The sequence below is a fragment of the Mastigoproctus giganteus genome, chromosome 12, assembly GCF_048544385.1.
Source record: "Mastigoproctus giganteus isolate SK-2022 chromosome 12, ASM4854438v1, whole genome shotgun sequence".
Taxonomy (NCBI): domain Eukaryota; kingdom Metazoa; phylum Arthropoda; class Arachnida; order Uropygi; family Thelyphonidae; genus Mastigoproctus; species Mastigoproctus giganteus.
In genome coordinates, this window is record NC_143586.1 from 116,191,933 (window position 1) to 116,209,408 (window position 17,476).

At 36.6% G+C, this 17,476-nt stretch overlaps 1 protein-coding gene across 1 annotated transcript in view; it reads left to right on the forward strand.

Moving 5' to 3' along the window:
• The window catches only part of LOC150077356 (xylosyl- and glucuronyltransferase LARGE1-like), a 1,505,345-nt gene that overhangs the window by 817,381 nt on the left and 670,488 nt on the right, over positions 1 to 17,476 (forward strand). Inside the window, exon 9 of the mRNA XM_090385866.1 lies at positions 14,392 to 14,720. Within this exon, the coding sequence (XP_090241992.1) occupies positions 14,392 to 14,720 (329 nt within the window). The remainder of the gene's footprint in view (positions 1 to 14,391; positions 14,721 to 17,476) is intronic.

The window sequence follows — 17,476 nt, forward strand, 5'->3', positions numbered from 1 at the left end:
AATACGAATATAAATATGACAGCTGATCGTACATCGTACGTTTTTATCGCGATTCGCGAGGTTTGAAAATAAATAACATATTCATATCTATTTCGCAACATGACTAGTAGAGACAGAGATAGAGGAAGAAAGTATATATGTGGCTCTGATAAATTGAAGAAAAAAAGAAAGAGAGAAGAAATTACGGAAAAACAGAGGAACTCCCTCGCAAAATTTTTAAAAACCGAAAATGTGCAACAAACTGAAGAAACGCATAATTCACAGTTACTGGAAGATCAAACTCGCGGAAATAAAGCCACCCCTCGTCCTAATGAAGAGGAAAGCGATGATAAGAAAACTGTAGAACGGGAAGATAATCACGAAGCAGAGGGAAAAGTACAGACGGAGGATTTTTTGTCAGCGTCGAAGAAAGAACAAGATGAATTATTCCGAGAGAATTAACAAAGAATTAACGAGAGAATTAACAGCTTCAAGAGAATTAACAAAGCGACGAAGATGAAAATATCGATATCAATGATCCTGATACTTGGCCCGAAATTATAACTGATAAATTTAGAATGGCTATCGTACAAAATGGCGTGACACAAGTAAAAAACGACGATTTTCCGAAAGATAAAAATAACAGAAGTTTTTCTGAAAATTATTATTTAAGAAAATTAACGAATGGGGAACGTCAAGAACGAAGGTGGTTACTCTACTCAAAGTCATGAAATTGTAATCGCGATTACAAAGTCATGAAAGATCAAAATATCATTTACAAGCTATGTACAAATTGTTACAACTTGAAAAGAATTTGAAACTTGGAAACACTATTGACAAAGAACATGAAAAAATAATTAAAAACGAAACACAGCGTTTAAAATGTGTTTGTGAACGAATAGTGGCTGCGATTTTATCAGAGCATAATTTGGCGTTCAGGAGCAGTAGCGATGCTTTATATAAACCGGACAACAGTAATTTCTTAGGTCTCGTAGAATTACTTGCAAGATTTGACCCAATCATAAAACAACATTTAGTAGGTAAAATCAGCATCGCATTGTTCCTATTTATATAATAGAATACAAGATGAACTGATTTCTGCTTTGGCTAAAAAAGTTAGAAAGGAAATAATAAATACAGTTAAGAAAGCTAAGTATTTCACAATTTTATTAGATTGCACTCCAGACGTAAGCTATCAAGAACAATTATCTGTTATTTTAAAATATGTTAATGTAGATAATTCTGAAAGTGATGCGAGTATACAAGAACGATTTATTTGTTTTTAAACAGTAAAAGACTCGACAGGAAAAGGGTTATCAGCTAAAATTGAAAGCATATTAGAAAAGGAGGAATTAGATTTAGGGAACTATCGAGAACAGGGATACGATAACGGAGCTCATATGAGAGGTTTATATAAAGGCGTGCAAGCACTTATCCTGCAAAAGAATTCCAAAGCACAGTATATGCCCTGCGGAGGTCATAATTTCAATTTAGTTCTTGGAGACATTTCAAAATCATCTTCTCTGCAAATTCATTTTTTTGGGACTTTACAAAGAATATATAATATTTTTGCAAGTTCTGTGATACACTGGGATATATTAAAAGAGCATGTCAAACATCTTACTCCAAAACCACTGTCAGAAACGAGGTGGGAATGTCGCCTCGAAAGTGTGAAATCTGTGAGATACCAAGTACCACAGTTTTCTCTAGCTTTGAAATACCTTTATGAACATACCAGTGACATGAAAACGAAATCCAATCAATCGAAAATAAACTTACTTCATTTAAATTTTTATTAAGTTTGGTCATTTGGTATGACATACTGAATGAAGTAAATATTGTGAGCAAGATATTTCAAAATTCAAATATAGATATCGGTACTGCAAATTCACATTTAAAAGGCCTTTTAAATTTTTTTGAACAGTATCGTGAATCAGAATTCAAATCTTCTTTAATAACTGCAAAGGAAAAGCTGAAGAATTACAAGTGACATCTGAATTTAAGAATCAAAGAACTGGACGAAAAACAAAGCAATTTTGTTATGAAGGAACCGATCAGCCTATTTCATCAGGCGAAGAATATTTCATAATTCAATATTTTCTAGTCATAATCGATAGTGCGATTATTTTTTTAAAGAAAAGATTCGAAATTTATCACGAACATGAGACATCATATGGTTTTTTATATAATTCGGATAACATTCAAAAACTGACTGAAAACGTTAAATGACTGACTGAAACTGACGGATCATCTTAAATGTTGCAAAGACTTAAATACGACCTTACAAGACGATATTGATTGCATTGATTTATTTAATGAAATCAAAATTTGTCGTCGAGTTTTGCCTTCCAGGATCACAATACTACAAATATTACAATATTCACTGAAAAATAATTTATTTGAATTGTATCCAAATTTTGTTACTGTTCTGAAAATTATATTAACCTTAACAATTACCGTCGCATCCGCAGAAAGATCTTTCTCAAGATTTAAAATAATAAAAAATTACTTGAGATCTAGCATTAGTCAAGAACGATTTACCTCCTTAGCCATTTTATCTATCCAAAAAACCAATAGCCAAAAAACTAAATTATGATGATGTTATCAACGAATTTGCTATAAAACATGTAAGAAAATTAAACAAAAATCGCATATTGTGATCTTATTCGATTAATTTGCATACCAAATTGTATTTTATAAGTATATGAAACAATTATTTTTCTTATTTGATTTATTAAAGATTTTTTTGTGATTGAAATGTTAAGTTTATTAAAATAATTTAATTATTTATCATTTTCATGTAATCCTTACTAAACCAATTTGTGCAACGTAATAAATATCAAAATGCAATAAATTATTTTGTTGTACGAAATTTGTATCAAGGCCCCGCAAGTCAACTTTGCACCGGCCCCGCTTTTGCTCGGGCCGGCTCTGATCACAAGAGTAGTGATGGCGCAGACGTGGGGGACCGCTGGTGGCGCCTGACCCAAACACTGTGCCATAACACACAAAACTGACTATGCTGAATTGCCTCAGCATATCCCTTTGAACTTAAATTTAATGGGCCTGTATAGCCATTAAATTTAAGTACAAATTTAAGTATAAAGTTATTATATATAATAACTTTATACTTAAATTTAAGTACAAATTTAAGTGTTTTTTTAAGTGTTTAAGTGTTTTTTTAAGATTATAAGTGTTTTTTTTTTTCCTCAGAAGGACCTTATGACAGAAAGGTAAGTGTCGCCCACAGAAGGACAAGGACCTTACGATTGAAAGGAAAATGTGTCCTATTAATTGGTAACACTGCAATGTGCATAAATTATTACAAATATATACAAATAATCACAAAATATACTTATATTATTTTCAGGCAAAACAAACATATTACCTGAAAATAATAATTAAAAATTAACAATAATTACTTATTTCCTTTATTGTTTTATAACTGTCTACTTTCATTTTTAAAATCAAATTCTTTTATGTAGTCAGAAAATTGATTTTTATTCTTTCTGAAAACAAAAAAATATTACTGCGCGTACATAGTACATTGCTAGTGTATAGCGAGTGTCACGCATGCTCCGTGACAATTCACAGCACATATACCAGAACATATACAGTATTCATAGACCAGCAGATATAGTTAGTGTTGCGCATGCTCAGTGAAGTCGGAACTTCTCCGTCAGAATATATTAACCAGCAGATACAGCGGCAGCCGGCTGATAGAGTGAGTGTTGTGTATGCTCAGTCAAGTCGGAACTGCCCGTCAGAATAAGATTCACAACATTTCCGAGCTGTGGTGACTGGCGGGCTGACCGTGACTCACGACACTAAAGTGCAGAATTACTCATTTTTGTTTGTTTTCTTTTTAATAATTGTTCATTTGCCGTTCCTTTTCTTTCGCGAAATTTCCTTTTAAATTACCTTCCCCCTCCACTTTTTTCTCTTCTTATCAGCTGTATCGGACTTATTCAAATGTCACGTGATGTTTTGTGATCCCTGAAAAACGTTAATTTTTGTAACTTGAATTTTTAAATTTATTGGATTTATCCTTTGTTTTCAGCCGCCATATCTGTTGCTGTGCCATGTGCCATCCACATGTCACTTGACATCTGCCGGGCGAGGAGAGGAGGGGGAATGCAGTGAGTGGGCGGAGTCAAATTCCGACAATCACTGCTCCCCCCTCCCCTCTTAGCAGCCATTTTTGGTGGTTGTACCCGATATTGAATCTCTACCCATTTTTTTAATGATCGATGCACACAAAAATCCAGTGTACAACAAAAGATAGTCAAATATTTTGCAAAATAATTCGTAAGTGTAGTAATATTGTGTGCATCATGTACGTATGAAACACATCGTTTCTTAATATGTATTTAAAGACAAAATGCACAAGGCATAATTATATATGGGTTTTAAGTAATATAATATCAGTATAGATACACCATAGTTTACCCATACTTATACTACATAGGTAGTTTAAGTTTATAGGTAAACTATGGTGTATCTACGCTGATATTATATAGATAATATCCTTAATATGTAAGTATTAATAAATTAATTGTGTTAAAATGTTGGAAAAATTATTTATTCCCATTTATTTCCCACCATGTACTGTATTTCTGAATATTGAATTACTTAATTTTAATGTGGTTGAAAAGGTCATATTTCTTATATCGATCCATACTTTCTAATTCCTTTAAAATGAATTCAACTCTTTGAGCCTTTTTCTTGGACTTCCATTTCAGTGACATCATCATTTGTTTCATCCTTGTTCAAATTATGTTTGTTTTCATTGTCACCTTCTATTGTAAGCCAGTTTTTTAAACTAGCAGAATGTGTTTTTTTTAATTTTTTTATATATATTTCCTCATTATGCACTCTTACTATGTGATACTGATGTCAATTTTTTCTTTCGTGGCATGTCAAAAATTAATTGGGCCTTTGTTGTTTTATTTAAATTAAAATCACAATATTCATGATCACATGTTTATATAGCAAGCACAAAAACACTATAAACATCTAATTTATTCAGTATCGCAGAATGTACACAATTCCTGAATTGTAAACTGCTATGCATTTGAGCATGCTCTAATGAAGCGGTCACCTGATTGGTCTCTTCAAAGTTACATTCTGGATGCAAAACAGACCTGTAATGCTATGCAGTATGTACCAACAACCAAAAATTTGAGAAGAGGAAACTTCAAGCACACATGCAGTGGGTGTGGCAGGACCGCTGAACAAATTCAACCAAGGGGGAAATCACCAGGAAATTCATCCCAGATATTAGCAGAGTCTATCCAAAATCCCCAATATGGTTTTCTCCAGGCCTGTATGCCACGTATTTGCATACTGGCCATGGTGCAATAAAGGCAAAACTAACAACCTTTGGCCTAGAAGAGGAACCAACATGCTCCTGTGGAGGAAATGAGGACTGGGATCACCTTATGCACGAGTGCCCCCTCTACGATGACCTCCACTGCCAGCTTATCACAAAGCTGACTTATATACCAAAAGGCAAAGAAAACCGCCTACTGGGTACTAAGGAAGAGTATCAAGCTCTCACCAACTACGCACAGCAGCTTTTTTTGAGGAGAAGACAACTAATCACAGCAACGTGATAACCCTCTACTAAATGAACCCAGGGACCCTGATGGTACTGGAACACGGTGCGCCTCCATAGCCAGGTGGGAAGGAGCAGCAGTGTGTAGCCCACGCTTCTTGATTAGACTGGGGTTCGAGCCCGTCACCACCAAATACGGAGGATGCTGAAAGATCAGGGAATGATCACCGCATATCCCGGAGCAATATGGCCTTAGTTGCTAATGCTCCTGAAAAACCAAATAACAAACAAACAAACAACAAACTGGGACAAGGCAGCTAAACTTGACCAGCATTACCATCATTGGTGTGAACTACCATACATTCTCCAAAGATGTCACCCCACCAAAGATAACTACCAAGTGAAGAACCTTTGAATAGAGACAACCCACAAATTAAGACAATCTATGAAAGACAAAAGGTTCGTATACTTCTGGACTTGACTCTCACGGATGTGACCAATATGACAATCTCCTAGATAAAGACTGACAACGGCACTGCCGTGTCATTAGATATCAACTACTTTTCTTGGCCATCTAGCATGCTGAACTGGGTACCCTAACGTGGTTCACTTTAATCCCCCATCCCCTGGTAGGGAGAGGGAGGGGACAGGTTTCTGTCTCCTCCCCCTCCCTGCCACCCCCTTTTTCTCCTGGTGGGGCCAGTCCCCACTGTCCTTTCTGGGGTTGCCTTCCCTACCATCCCCATATTTCTATCTGTCCCCCTCTTCCTCAGTCTTCACCCCTACTCTAACTAAATATGCATTTTATTTATTTATTTTTTATTTTCTTTTTATTTTTATTTTATTTATTTATTTATTATTTTTTTTTAGGCCCTTGCCACTGAAATTTTAGGAAATTAGGTGGCAGGGCCTGCCAGAGTACTTACTTCTAATGCCATCCCTCTGTGCCTGACCTGCCTCCTCGGGTCTAAGTGTGGGCAGCGGGGGGGGGGGGGGTCCCAACGGCTAAAAGGTCAGAGGAACAACACATGACACTACACAACATAAATATGTACCTTACACTTTTTAAAATCTCTGACCTTCACAGTGTTCTGTGTTTCACAAACAGAGTACACAACACGGAGATGGGGGAAACCTCTGGGGCCATTAGACAATGAACACTTTATGCAGTATTTATACAGGCTTGAATCAACCTCTGAAAAACACGCCATTTGGAGAGAATTAATTTTCACCCTGCCCTCTGCTCTCATCCTGATGAGATATCACTTAGAGGCACCATTTCGTCAGCTAGCCTGGGGTGCTGGAATAGCTTGGCACGGAACTGATGTGGCCTGTCAGTGGTGCCCTTCTGATACCGGCGCCCTCTGCACCTGCCCCCATTCCAGTGTGTTCCTACGCTACTGGTTGTATATCCAAAATGAATGAAAATGTTTTCTTAAGTTTGATTATAACTGCATTTTTTGTAAGAGAGTCAATACGACTGGCATTGCTTAAAGATATTATTAAATAAATTTCTAACAATAAAAGCTGTTCTAATCCAAATAAACAACTCAAAATTCGAAAAAAAAAAATTCTCTTACTGATCTTCAAACCAATTTTTAGGATATTTTTTATAGGCAGTAAAGAAGATCTCGAGCACATTTAAATATGGTATTGCTAGACAAGGCTATGCTAACCAAAAATCTTATTTTTTTTTGACTAACTTTCAACTTATTTTGCATAATGTAAAGTATCTTGGAGCTGAAACTAAAAATTCGATGACAAAAGTAGAATTATTTATGGAATTTTCTTTAAAATGATGCATGTCCTTCTGTAGTTGCTTAATAAATAGCAATTTTAAAACGAAATGCACAAAGCATAATTCTTATGGGTTTTGGTAATTAACTATATAGTATCGGCGTAAATCCACCATAGTTAACCCATAAATTTGAACTACTTAAGTAGTGTAGATGGCATCATTTTAATTGTGTCTCATATTGTGGTTGCCTTCACAACGAGATAGTGGTATTGTACTACTTCAAATAAATAACGCTTCTCAAGTAGAGAAGACTACTGTTATTTATTTTCAGAGGATACCACCACCACCTAGACAATCGTTTCGAAGCTATTGGGCTTCAGCATGTTGCATCTTTGCCTGCTTAAATTTATAGTTAGTTGAAATTTCAATTTGATACAATTTGATACTATTAAATATTGGTGTAGATTCACCATAGATAGCTCTTAAACAAAAACTATATTCATAGTGTAAAGGCATCGTTTTAGTTGTATCTCATGTTGTGATCATCATTGTGATATTAAGCTATCTGTGGTGTATCTACACCAATGTTTAATAGTATAATTTTAAGCCCTTATAATATTATGGCTTCTGGCATTTATATTTATTATAGTATTATCACATACACCTTTTGGCATCTCTCATATTTTGAAATTAACTTCACAACTGGGTTGTCATGATTGCAATACCAGAGTACCTGCCCACCTACCAATGAAAGGCTAACAAGTCTTGAAACGGTGCTGTCTGGGTGGTGGTGCCCACCGATAATGAGTAACGATAGTCTTCTCTATTAGTGAAGCATTACTTATTCGAGGTAGTGCAGTACATGGTAACTCGTTGTGAAGGATTATCACAACATATAATACAACTAAAACAGTGCCTTTAAACTATGGATTGTTTAAGAGCTATCTACGGTGTATCTACACCAATATTTAATAGTATAATTTTAAGCTCTTATAGTATTATGCCTTGTTGCATTTATATTTATTATAGATACAATTTAATGAATGACAAGATACTTTGATTTTTATATCAACCGACTACGAATAATACTTGCATTTAAATTTTTGGTATGTTATTAAGGCACATAAAACTGGGGATAAAAACAATATTTAGCCCTTACAAACTCATTTAACCACATTTATTTTACAAAATTCGTCTTACAAGTCACTAAGTTAGCACGACATTTTTGGTGAGTGGATTTATATGAAGTATACAGGCGAGCCTTTGTATTTCCTGAAAACTCATTTTTCATTTTGATATCTACTTATTTTATATTTTACAGGTATTTTTCGTTTTTTAATGAATTTTTTTATATAGGTCCCTACATTTAACTACAAAATGAAGTGAAATTGACCCAGCAGATTTCAACAGAGAAAAGCAAAGAAAGCACGAGAATAAGTTATTCAAGCAATGTCTGGATCATTGTTGAAGTATGTTACACCTTCAACATCTAGTGCATTAGATATTCAGCATGATAAATCAGAAGAGCAAGTACAAGAATCATCTTCTCAAGAGGATCTAATAAAGAAAGTTATTCATCCACTAGTGGAGAAGAATCTAGCAAAAATACGCAGAGAGAATATTCGGAAAAGGAAGAGGAAATATACATATTTTGAAAGTAACGTCAACTTCAACGTCACTTTTTGGCCTATACCAGTACCAGATAACTTGAGAATTTGTTTTATTAAGAAAGGCAGTGAATATTTTCAAAATAAGGATGGACCTTTTGACACTGTTGAAAGAGTAGGAGAAAAAAATTAAAGGGAAATATTGACAACTTACTGGTTTTATAAGACACTGCCAAATGGAGAAAAATTTTTAAGAACTTGAATGGTTTATTCACCATCATCAGGAAATTTATTTATTTTTTGCTGCAAACTGTTTTTATTGGAGAATAAAGAAATTGAAACATCCAACTTTATCACGGGATTTAAAACTTGGTGGAAATTAAATCTAAATTTCCACCACAAATTAATTATAGACCTGTGAGTTTAACTTCTGTTCCCGGAAAATTAATGGAGGCACTGGTGAAAGAAGCACTGCAGGATCATCTAGACAAGACTTCAGTTATAGCTAGGACACAGCATGGTTTTGTTAAGGGGAAGTCTTGCCTGACCAATTTGATTGGATACTATGATGCAGTCACAAAAGAACTGGATGCAGGGAATAACTTTGATATTATATACTTGGATCTTAGAAAGGCTTTTGATACTGTTGCACATGGAAGACTGCTGCACAAATTGGAGCAGTGTGGCATTGGAGGCAAGTTGCTGCTATGGATAAAGGGGTGGTTGAGGGGGAGAAGACAGAGAGTGGTATTCAATGGACACTGCTCATCGTGGACTAATGTTATTAGTGGAGTCCCTCAGGGTTCAGTATTGGGGCCTTTATTGTTTTCTGTATTTATAAATGATATTGATGATGGTATATCAGGCTTAATGTCCAAGTTTGCAGACGATACGAAGGTTGGCAGGGTTGTCAAGGACACTACTGACACTATGCTGCTGCAACAGGATTTGGAAAGGTTGAGCAGATGGGCTTCGAGGTGGCAAATGAAGTTTAACATTGACAAATGTAAAGTACTACATATGGGAAACAGCAACCCCAGAGCAACGTATCAACTCTGTGGTACTACACTGACAGTGGTAGAGAATGAAAGGGACCTGGGGGTGGTAGTGCAGGCAGATATGAAGTTCTCTGAGCAGTGCAGACGAGCTGCAAGAGTAGCTCATGGTGTATTGTCAATGATATATAGGAATTTTTCTAGCAGGGATAAGGAGGTGATTATTCCCTTGTATAAGGCAATGGTCAGGCCACACCTAGAGTACTGTATACAGGCCTGGAGGCCTCATTTCAGGAAGGATGTAGAGCTGCTGGAACGAGTACAGAGAAGGGCAACTAGATTGGTGAATGGGACAAAGGGGTTCTCTTACGAAGAAAGGCTTAAGTTTTGCAAATTACAGTGTCTGGAAACTAGGCACCAGCGGGGTGATCTGATAGAGGTGTACAAAGCCTTGAATGGTTTGAGCATGCTCAATGCTGATGGGATTCTTCCTCTAGCTCAGAAAAATCACCTGAGAGGGCATAAATTCAAATTGAGGAAAGACAGATGTAGGATAGATGTGCGGAAATTTGCCTTTAGCCAGCGGGTGGTTGGTGGGTGGAACAGACTTCCATCCCTTGTCGTGGAAGTTGATAGCCTAAATAAGTTTAAGGCTCAGCTGGACAGGTATTTCGAACGAACAGAGCGGTGAAGTGGAAGTGGTTATTTTTATTTATTTATGTTACTTTTTTTTTTTTTTTTTTTTGGCTGATGCTGCATAAGCTTGCTTTCTTGCATCAAATGCCTCTACTAATGCTAATGCTAATGGTTTCTGACCAAGAAAATAGCGAAGAGCATTTCTTGTGCTTGGAGAAGTGGAAAACTTTTTAAGTGCAGGGTTGAAGTTTCAATAAACTATTGATCACATTCATCATACAGTACTAGATAAAGAAATGGAGAGATGTTTTACATTGGCTTTTAGATGTAATTTTATTTCTGGCACATCAGAATCTTCCTTTTTTGTGGGACGCCTCTGTAGCCAGGAGCAGCGGTGCGTAACACACGCTTCTTGATTAGACCGAGGTTCGAGCCCGTGACCACCAAATACGGAGGATGCGGAAAGGTCAGGGAATGACCACCGCATATCCCGGAGTAATATGGCCTTAGTTGCTAATGCTCCTAAAAACCAAATAACAACATCCTTTTTTGTGGACATGATGAATCCATGTTTTCTACAAAGAAAGGAAATTTTAAAGAAATGATATAGTTGCTATCAAATTATGAACCTGTTTTGAAAGAACATATTTCAAGAATTGAACGTTCATCTAATAGGAAAGTATCCTCATATTTATCGCCAGAGATTCAAATTAAGTTTAACATTTTAGGGTCGGCGCCTCCGTAGCCAGGTGGGAAGGAGCAGCAGTGCGTAGCACACGCTTCTTGATTAGACCGGGGTTCGAGCCCATCACCACCAAATGCGGAAGATGCGGAGAGGTCAGGGAATGACCACAGCATATCCCAGAGCAATATGGCCTTAGTTGCTAATGCTCCAAATAACTAACTAACTAACTAACATTGTAGGAAATTATGTGAGAGAAATAGTAGTAGAAGATAATGTAAAACAAACTAAATATTTTGGAATTCTATTTGACAGTACACCGGACATATCCCACACTGATCAAATGTATGAAGTAATTAGATATGTTCACATTGTAGATGACATAGTTGAAGTGAAAGTAATTTTTAGGCTTCTTTCCCATTGTTGGAAGATCCACTGTGTAACTCAAAAAAAAAATGCTACAACCATTCAGTAACCATGGCAGAAATGCATGGTGGGGTCCAATCTAAAATCATGGAAATGTTAGCTCTGTGGCAGTGATGGGTGCTAAATATTTTTTAAACACTATGGAGAGAAAGATTTATTGGAATCAAATATCTATGTATATGTAGACAGATAATTTATTTGGCAGAGATATGGTGATTTAAATAAATCATTTTTTGAATTAAATAATTTATTTGCAGCTGCTAAAATACCTTTCCTTCTGTTAATATGCATTTGAAGGTCCATTTGTATGCAAAAACCAATCAAGGGGGTTCCAGCAAGTGCAAGGCCTCCAGCTAGTGCCTTGTTGGCCTAGTTACAGGTATGGCCCTGCACATATATTTGCTAAAGCACCTAAAAATAAAATGTTGCTAAAAATGGATATTTTCAAAAGTCACTGTGAAGCTATATTTTGTGACTTGCCTAGTTTTAAACTTGAAGATTCATAAAAACACTTGAGGCTACCTACATGACTGTGAGCTGCACAATGTAGAGAATATATGAGAAACAAGTTTCACATAGGCTATGGGAACAAGCCTTGTTTGTCTCATGTAATATTCAGTAGGTACATTTTGGAAGATTGTAGTTTATAAAGTTGTATTGCCTTTATGCTAGTCATTTTGTTGTTATGGTTATGATTCTGGTGTTCAGATTTAATAGCCGTTTTTGAAATTCCTTTTTCATTTATAGAAAGAGAGATTTTCTTTTATGTTTGTTATGTGTTTTTGGACAATTGTACAAATTCTTTATGACTGAGGAAAAGAAGACAATTTTGCAGCTTTTATTTATTCTGTAAAATGGATTTACAAAACTTTTACAAAGTGGATTTTGTAAAAGTTTTGGCATGAATTCTTGTTTTTTTGAATTATTTAGCAAATTTAAAATTATTTAAAGCAGAATATATGAATATTCAAATTATTTGACTCAATCTTGAAAATAAACTTCTTCTTAAAACATAAAATGTGCCCATCGTGTATTTATCCTCTTTGGTTGTAGTTAATTTGTATAAAAGTTATTTCATAAAATACATTCATTGTTCCTAATATACTAAAGAGCTGACTCAAAGTAGTTATCATATAAATAAAATACAATTTTTATTTATATGATAACTGTGCAAGCTAATTGCAGATTTTTAATCTGCAATTAGCTTGCACAGTTTTATCATATACAAAGGGTACTAGGAAAGTTTTGCAATACAGCTTTGTTTATTTATTTTTTTCAAAGTAATTTCCTCTACATTCAATACACCTCTTCATCCTCCGAAACCAATCTTTAAACCAGTTCTGTCAAGTTTCACTAGGGAGTAAAGCACACTCGTTGTCCCAAGCCCGTAGAAGGTCCTCATCACTGGAAAATCGCCTCCCTTTTAGCTTCATTTTCACATGCGGGAACAGTGCAAAGTCGCAGGGAGCAAGGTCTGGACTGTAGGGAGGTTGCTCGAGAAGTTTCAGTCCTGTCGTGGTCAAATATTCGGTGCAGGCTTTGGCGCGGTGAGCTGGAGCATTTTCGTGATGGAGGTACCAGGTGTCCATTCTTGACTTTGGCCGCAGGTTCTTCATAGATCCAATGACTTTAGGCAGGCATTGTTCAGTATACCACTTAGCTGTGACTGTCTTCTGCGTGTCCAAAACAACACGTTCCACAATTCCACTCGATTTGAAAAATACAGCTATCATTTTCTTCTTTACAGATCGGGATTTTCTGACAATTACGGGTGTGTCGTCATCATCAAAGACCCAAACTTTGTTTTGAGCCTTGGTCGGCAGATCGTAATAGTACAGCCAAGTCTCGTCACCTGTCACGATGTTGTTCACATACCGAGATTGTCCCTTATCAAACTTTTTTAACATCTCCCGGCACCAAGTCACACGTCGTGTCATCTGCTCTTCAGTCAGTTGATGCGGCACCCAGAGAGAACAAAGTTTCTTCACGTGCAAATGATCTTGCAGAATCGAACGAATTGCTGGTGCATTTAGGCCCAAAGTATCCTCTATCTGTTGGTAGGTCACTCGCCTGTTTTTGTCAAGCATTTTCCTCACAGCAGTAACGTTTTCCTCCGTAACTGACGTTCGTGGCCTTCCCAGCCTCTCAGAATCCTCCAGAGTGAAATTTCCCCTTTGGAATTCTCTATACCACCTGAATATCGTTATACGATGTGGACAATCATCATCTAGTGCAAGAGTCATTTCTTCTAAGCACTGGTCTATGGTTAAACCACGCACAAAATTATACCGCAAAACTGTCCTTATCTCATTTCGTGACCACGATGCCATCGCAAGCACTTTACACTCTCACTACTAATGACGGCGCCTCCGTAGCCAGGTGGGAAGGAGCAGCGATGCGTAGCACACGCTTCTTGATTAGACCGGGGTTCGAGCCCGTCACCATCAAATACGGAGGATGCGGGAAGGTCAGGGAATGACCATCGCATATCCAGGAGCAATATGGCCTTAGTTGCTAATGCTCCTAAAAACCAAATAACAAACAAACAAACTACTAATGAATAACTGAGCCCATCGACTTGGCGCGGCGGCTACTATGCACGTATGAACGTGTCTCAACATGCAGCAACAAGCAGCTTCCTGTGATTCATTGTTGCATCATATTGCAAAACTTTCCTAGTACCCTTTGTATAAAGTAAATGTCATGGTATTTAGATTATTATTATGTTTTTATTATTATTATTATTTATTATTATTTTTCCAATTATTTAGCATTTCACAGAACCAGCTGATGAATATTATGGTTGAAGCTCAACAGAATGATTCGCATGCATATGCTACCAAAGAAGAAGAAACCAATGGCCAGCCTACTAGAAGCCAAAGAACAGTAATTTGCCTCAATAGAGAGCCCGAAGTTCCTAAATGTGAGGTCATTCATATTGCCATTGTCTGTGCTGGCTACAACTCCAGCCGCTCTGTGGTAACCCTGATTAAAAGCATTCTTTTTTATCGAAAGAATCCACTTCACTTTCACTTCATCTCAGATTCAGTTGCTCAACTTATTCTTCAAACCCTTTTTAATACCTGGAATGTTCCTGGAGGTAAGAATTTTTTTCCTCCAAATAACTTAAAATGAGTAATTATGCCAGAGGCATAATATTATGTAATCATTCCATACATTAACCCGACGTGATTTTTTAGATAGCCTTCTCATGCCCTAGAGCAACCATTCTATATTAGCTGTTCTTGTGTCGTTACCACCAAATACAGAGGATCCAGACAGGTCAGGGAATTACCACCGCATATCCGGAGCAATATGGCCTTAGTTGCTAATGCTCCTAAAAACCAAATAACAAACAAACAAACAACTGTTCTTGTGTTCCTCCAATAGCAGACGACCTGACATGCCATTGTTATATGGTAAATGTATGTAAGAATATAAAAATAGCAGAAAGCAGCTTTGGTCACCCCAAAAACTAGCAGTTGCAATTTTAAGAAATCTTTCTTTGCGAATTTGAGCAAGTCATCATCATCATCAGCCATTTTCAATCCATTGCAGGATGAAGGCCTCTCCAGCAACTTTCCAGTTCCTTCTGTTTTGAGCACTGGCCATCCATTTACTACCCACAAACTCATGAATTTCATCTATCCATCTCTGCCTTTGTCTTCCAGGTTTACTTCTAGCTCCTCTTGGATACCATTCTGTTATTATCGTAGTCCATCTGCCATCATGTCTTCGAGCTATGTGTCCTGCCCAAGACCATTTTAGTTCTTTAGTTTTGATAAGAATGTCCTTTACTTGAGTTTGCTGCCTAATCCATGTGTTTCTCTTCTTATCTAACAGTCTGATTCCCAATATTCTTCGTTCCATTCTTTGCTGTGTAGTTCTCAGCTTCTCTTCCATTCTTTTGGTGAGTGCCCAAGTTTCACTTCCATAAGTCATGGTCGGGAATATACATTGGTTCGTTATTTTACGTTTCAGACAAACTGGGATATTGCTCTTCAGTACGTGACTATATTTCCTGAATGCTATCCATCCAAAATTTATTCTTCTCTTGACTTCCAGCCATTTGTCATTATTACAGCTAATAACTTGTCCCAGATAAGTATATGCCTCCACCTTTTCAATTACTGCTCCTTCAATCATTATTTCCCTTTCTGTGGCATACTTGTTCATCATTACTTTTGTTTTAACCATATTCATCTTTAGTCCAAAATCCTTACTAACTGTGCATAACTGATTAAGATTTTCCTCTAATTCTTTGGGAACGTGGCTTATAACCACAATGTCATCTGCAAATCGTAAATGGTTTAGGTACTCTCCATTCACATTGACTCCTTTCTGTGACCAGTCGAATCTTCTGAAAGCTTCCTCAAGGGAAGCAGTAAACAGCTTTGGGGATATTGTGTCTCCTTGTCGAACTCCTTTCTCGATTTTAAATTTCCTACTGTCTTTGTCTAGTCTAATAAAGGAGGTAGCACTCTCATATATTTTCTTCAAAATCATAATATGTGAGGTATCTATGCCTTGTCTTTCTACTGCCCGAAACATTGCCTTATGATGGAGTCAAACGCCTTTTCATAATCCACAAATGCCAGGCATAATGGTGTTTTATATTCATTTGCTTTCTCCATTAGCTGTGATATTACGTGAAGGAGATCCATAGTTGAGAATCCTGTCCTAAAGCCAGCTTGCTCTTTTGGTTGATTCTCATCAAGTATTCTTTCTAATCTGTTAGTAATGACCCTTGTGAACAACTTGTAGATGTGGGATAACAAGCTAATTGGTCTATAATTTCCAATTTCTGATTTATCTCCTTTCTTATGCAGCAAAACTATGATTGCATTATTCCACTGCTTTTGGCGTCACACCTTTTCGAATGCACTTTGTGAAAAGCCTTGCCAGTTTTTGTATTATGTCTCTTCCTCCCAATTTTAGCAATTCTACAGTAACTTCATCTTCCCCCGGGGCTTTCTGATTCTTCATTTTTTTCAATGCGTGTTCTACCTCATCAGGAAGAATATCGGGTATGCCGTATGTGTTGCTACTTTGCAATCCATCTTCCTCACTGCTGGCATCATTCCCTCGCTCCTTGTATAATTCTCTATACTAGTCTTCTGCTATTTGAATTATGCTCTCTCTGCTGTTTATAAGTACACCATTGCTATTCTTCAGTTTCAGTATCATTTGTCTTTCTGTATTACTGCTCATGGCTGCCGATTTAAATCCTTTGTTTTCCCTTAATGCTTGTTATACTTTTCTTGTGTTAAATCTTCTTATGTCCTCTCTGAGTCTCTTTCTAATGTCTTTGCATAACTCAGTATACTCAATTTTCTCCCTGTCAGTGTTTTTCTTGCTCTTCATTTGTTGTCTTCGGTTCAGTTCATCACGACAAGTGTTTCTTGACTAATTTTTTCTTCTTTGGATTTCTTTTTCCCTATAGGTTTCTTGGGCTTTATCACTTTCAGAAAGTTGTAATATTCCTCGTCGATATCTTGGTCCTGAGCAGTCTGCAGAAGCTCAAATTTGTTAAGTTCCAGTACATACTGCTTTTTCTCCTCTTCTTATTTCAAAGACCTTTGTATTATTTACTCGAGTCAGTTTTTTCCTTTCCTTTCCTACATCTATATCAAGAGTACATCTTACCATTCTGTGATCACTTCCAACACCTTATTCAGGATGGTAACATCATTCACAATATATCTTCTGTTAGTGAGGATGAAGTCAATTTCTTTAGTTTTAATCCATAATCCATTTGGATTCTTCCATGTCCACTTTCTGTTCACCCTTTCTTGAAAAAAGTGTTCATTACTGACAGTCCTTGAAATTCTGCAAATTCCCCAAGTCTTTCACCTC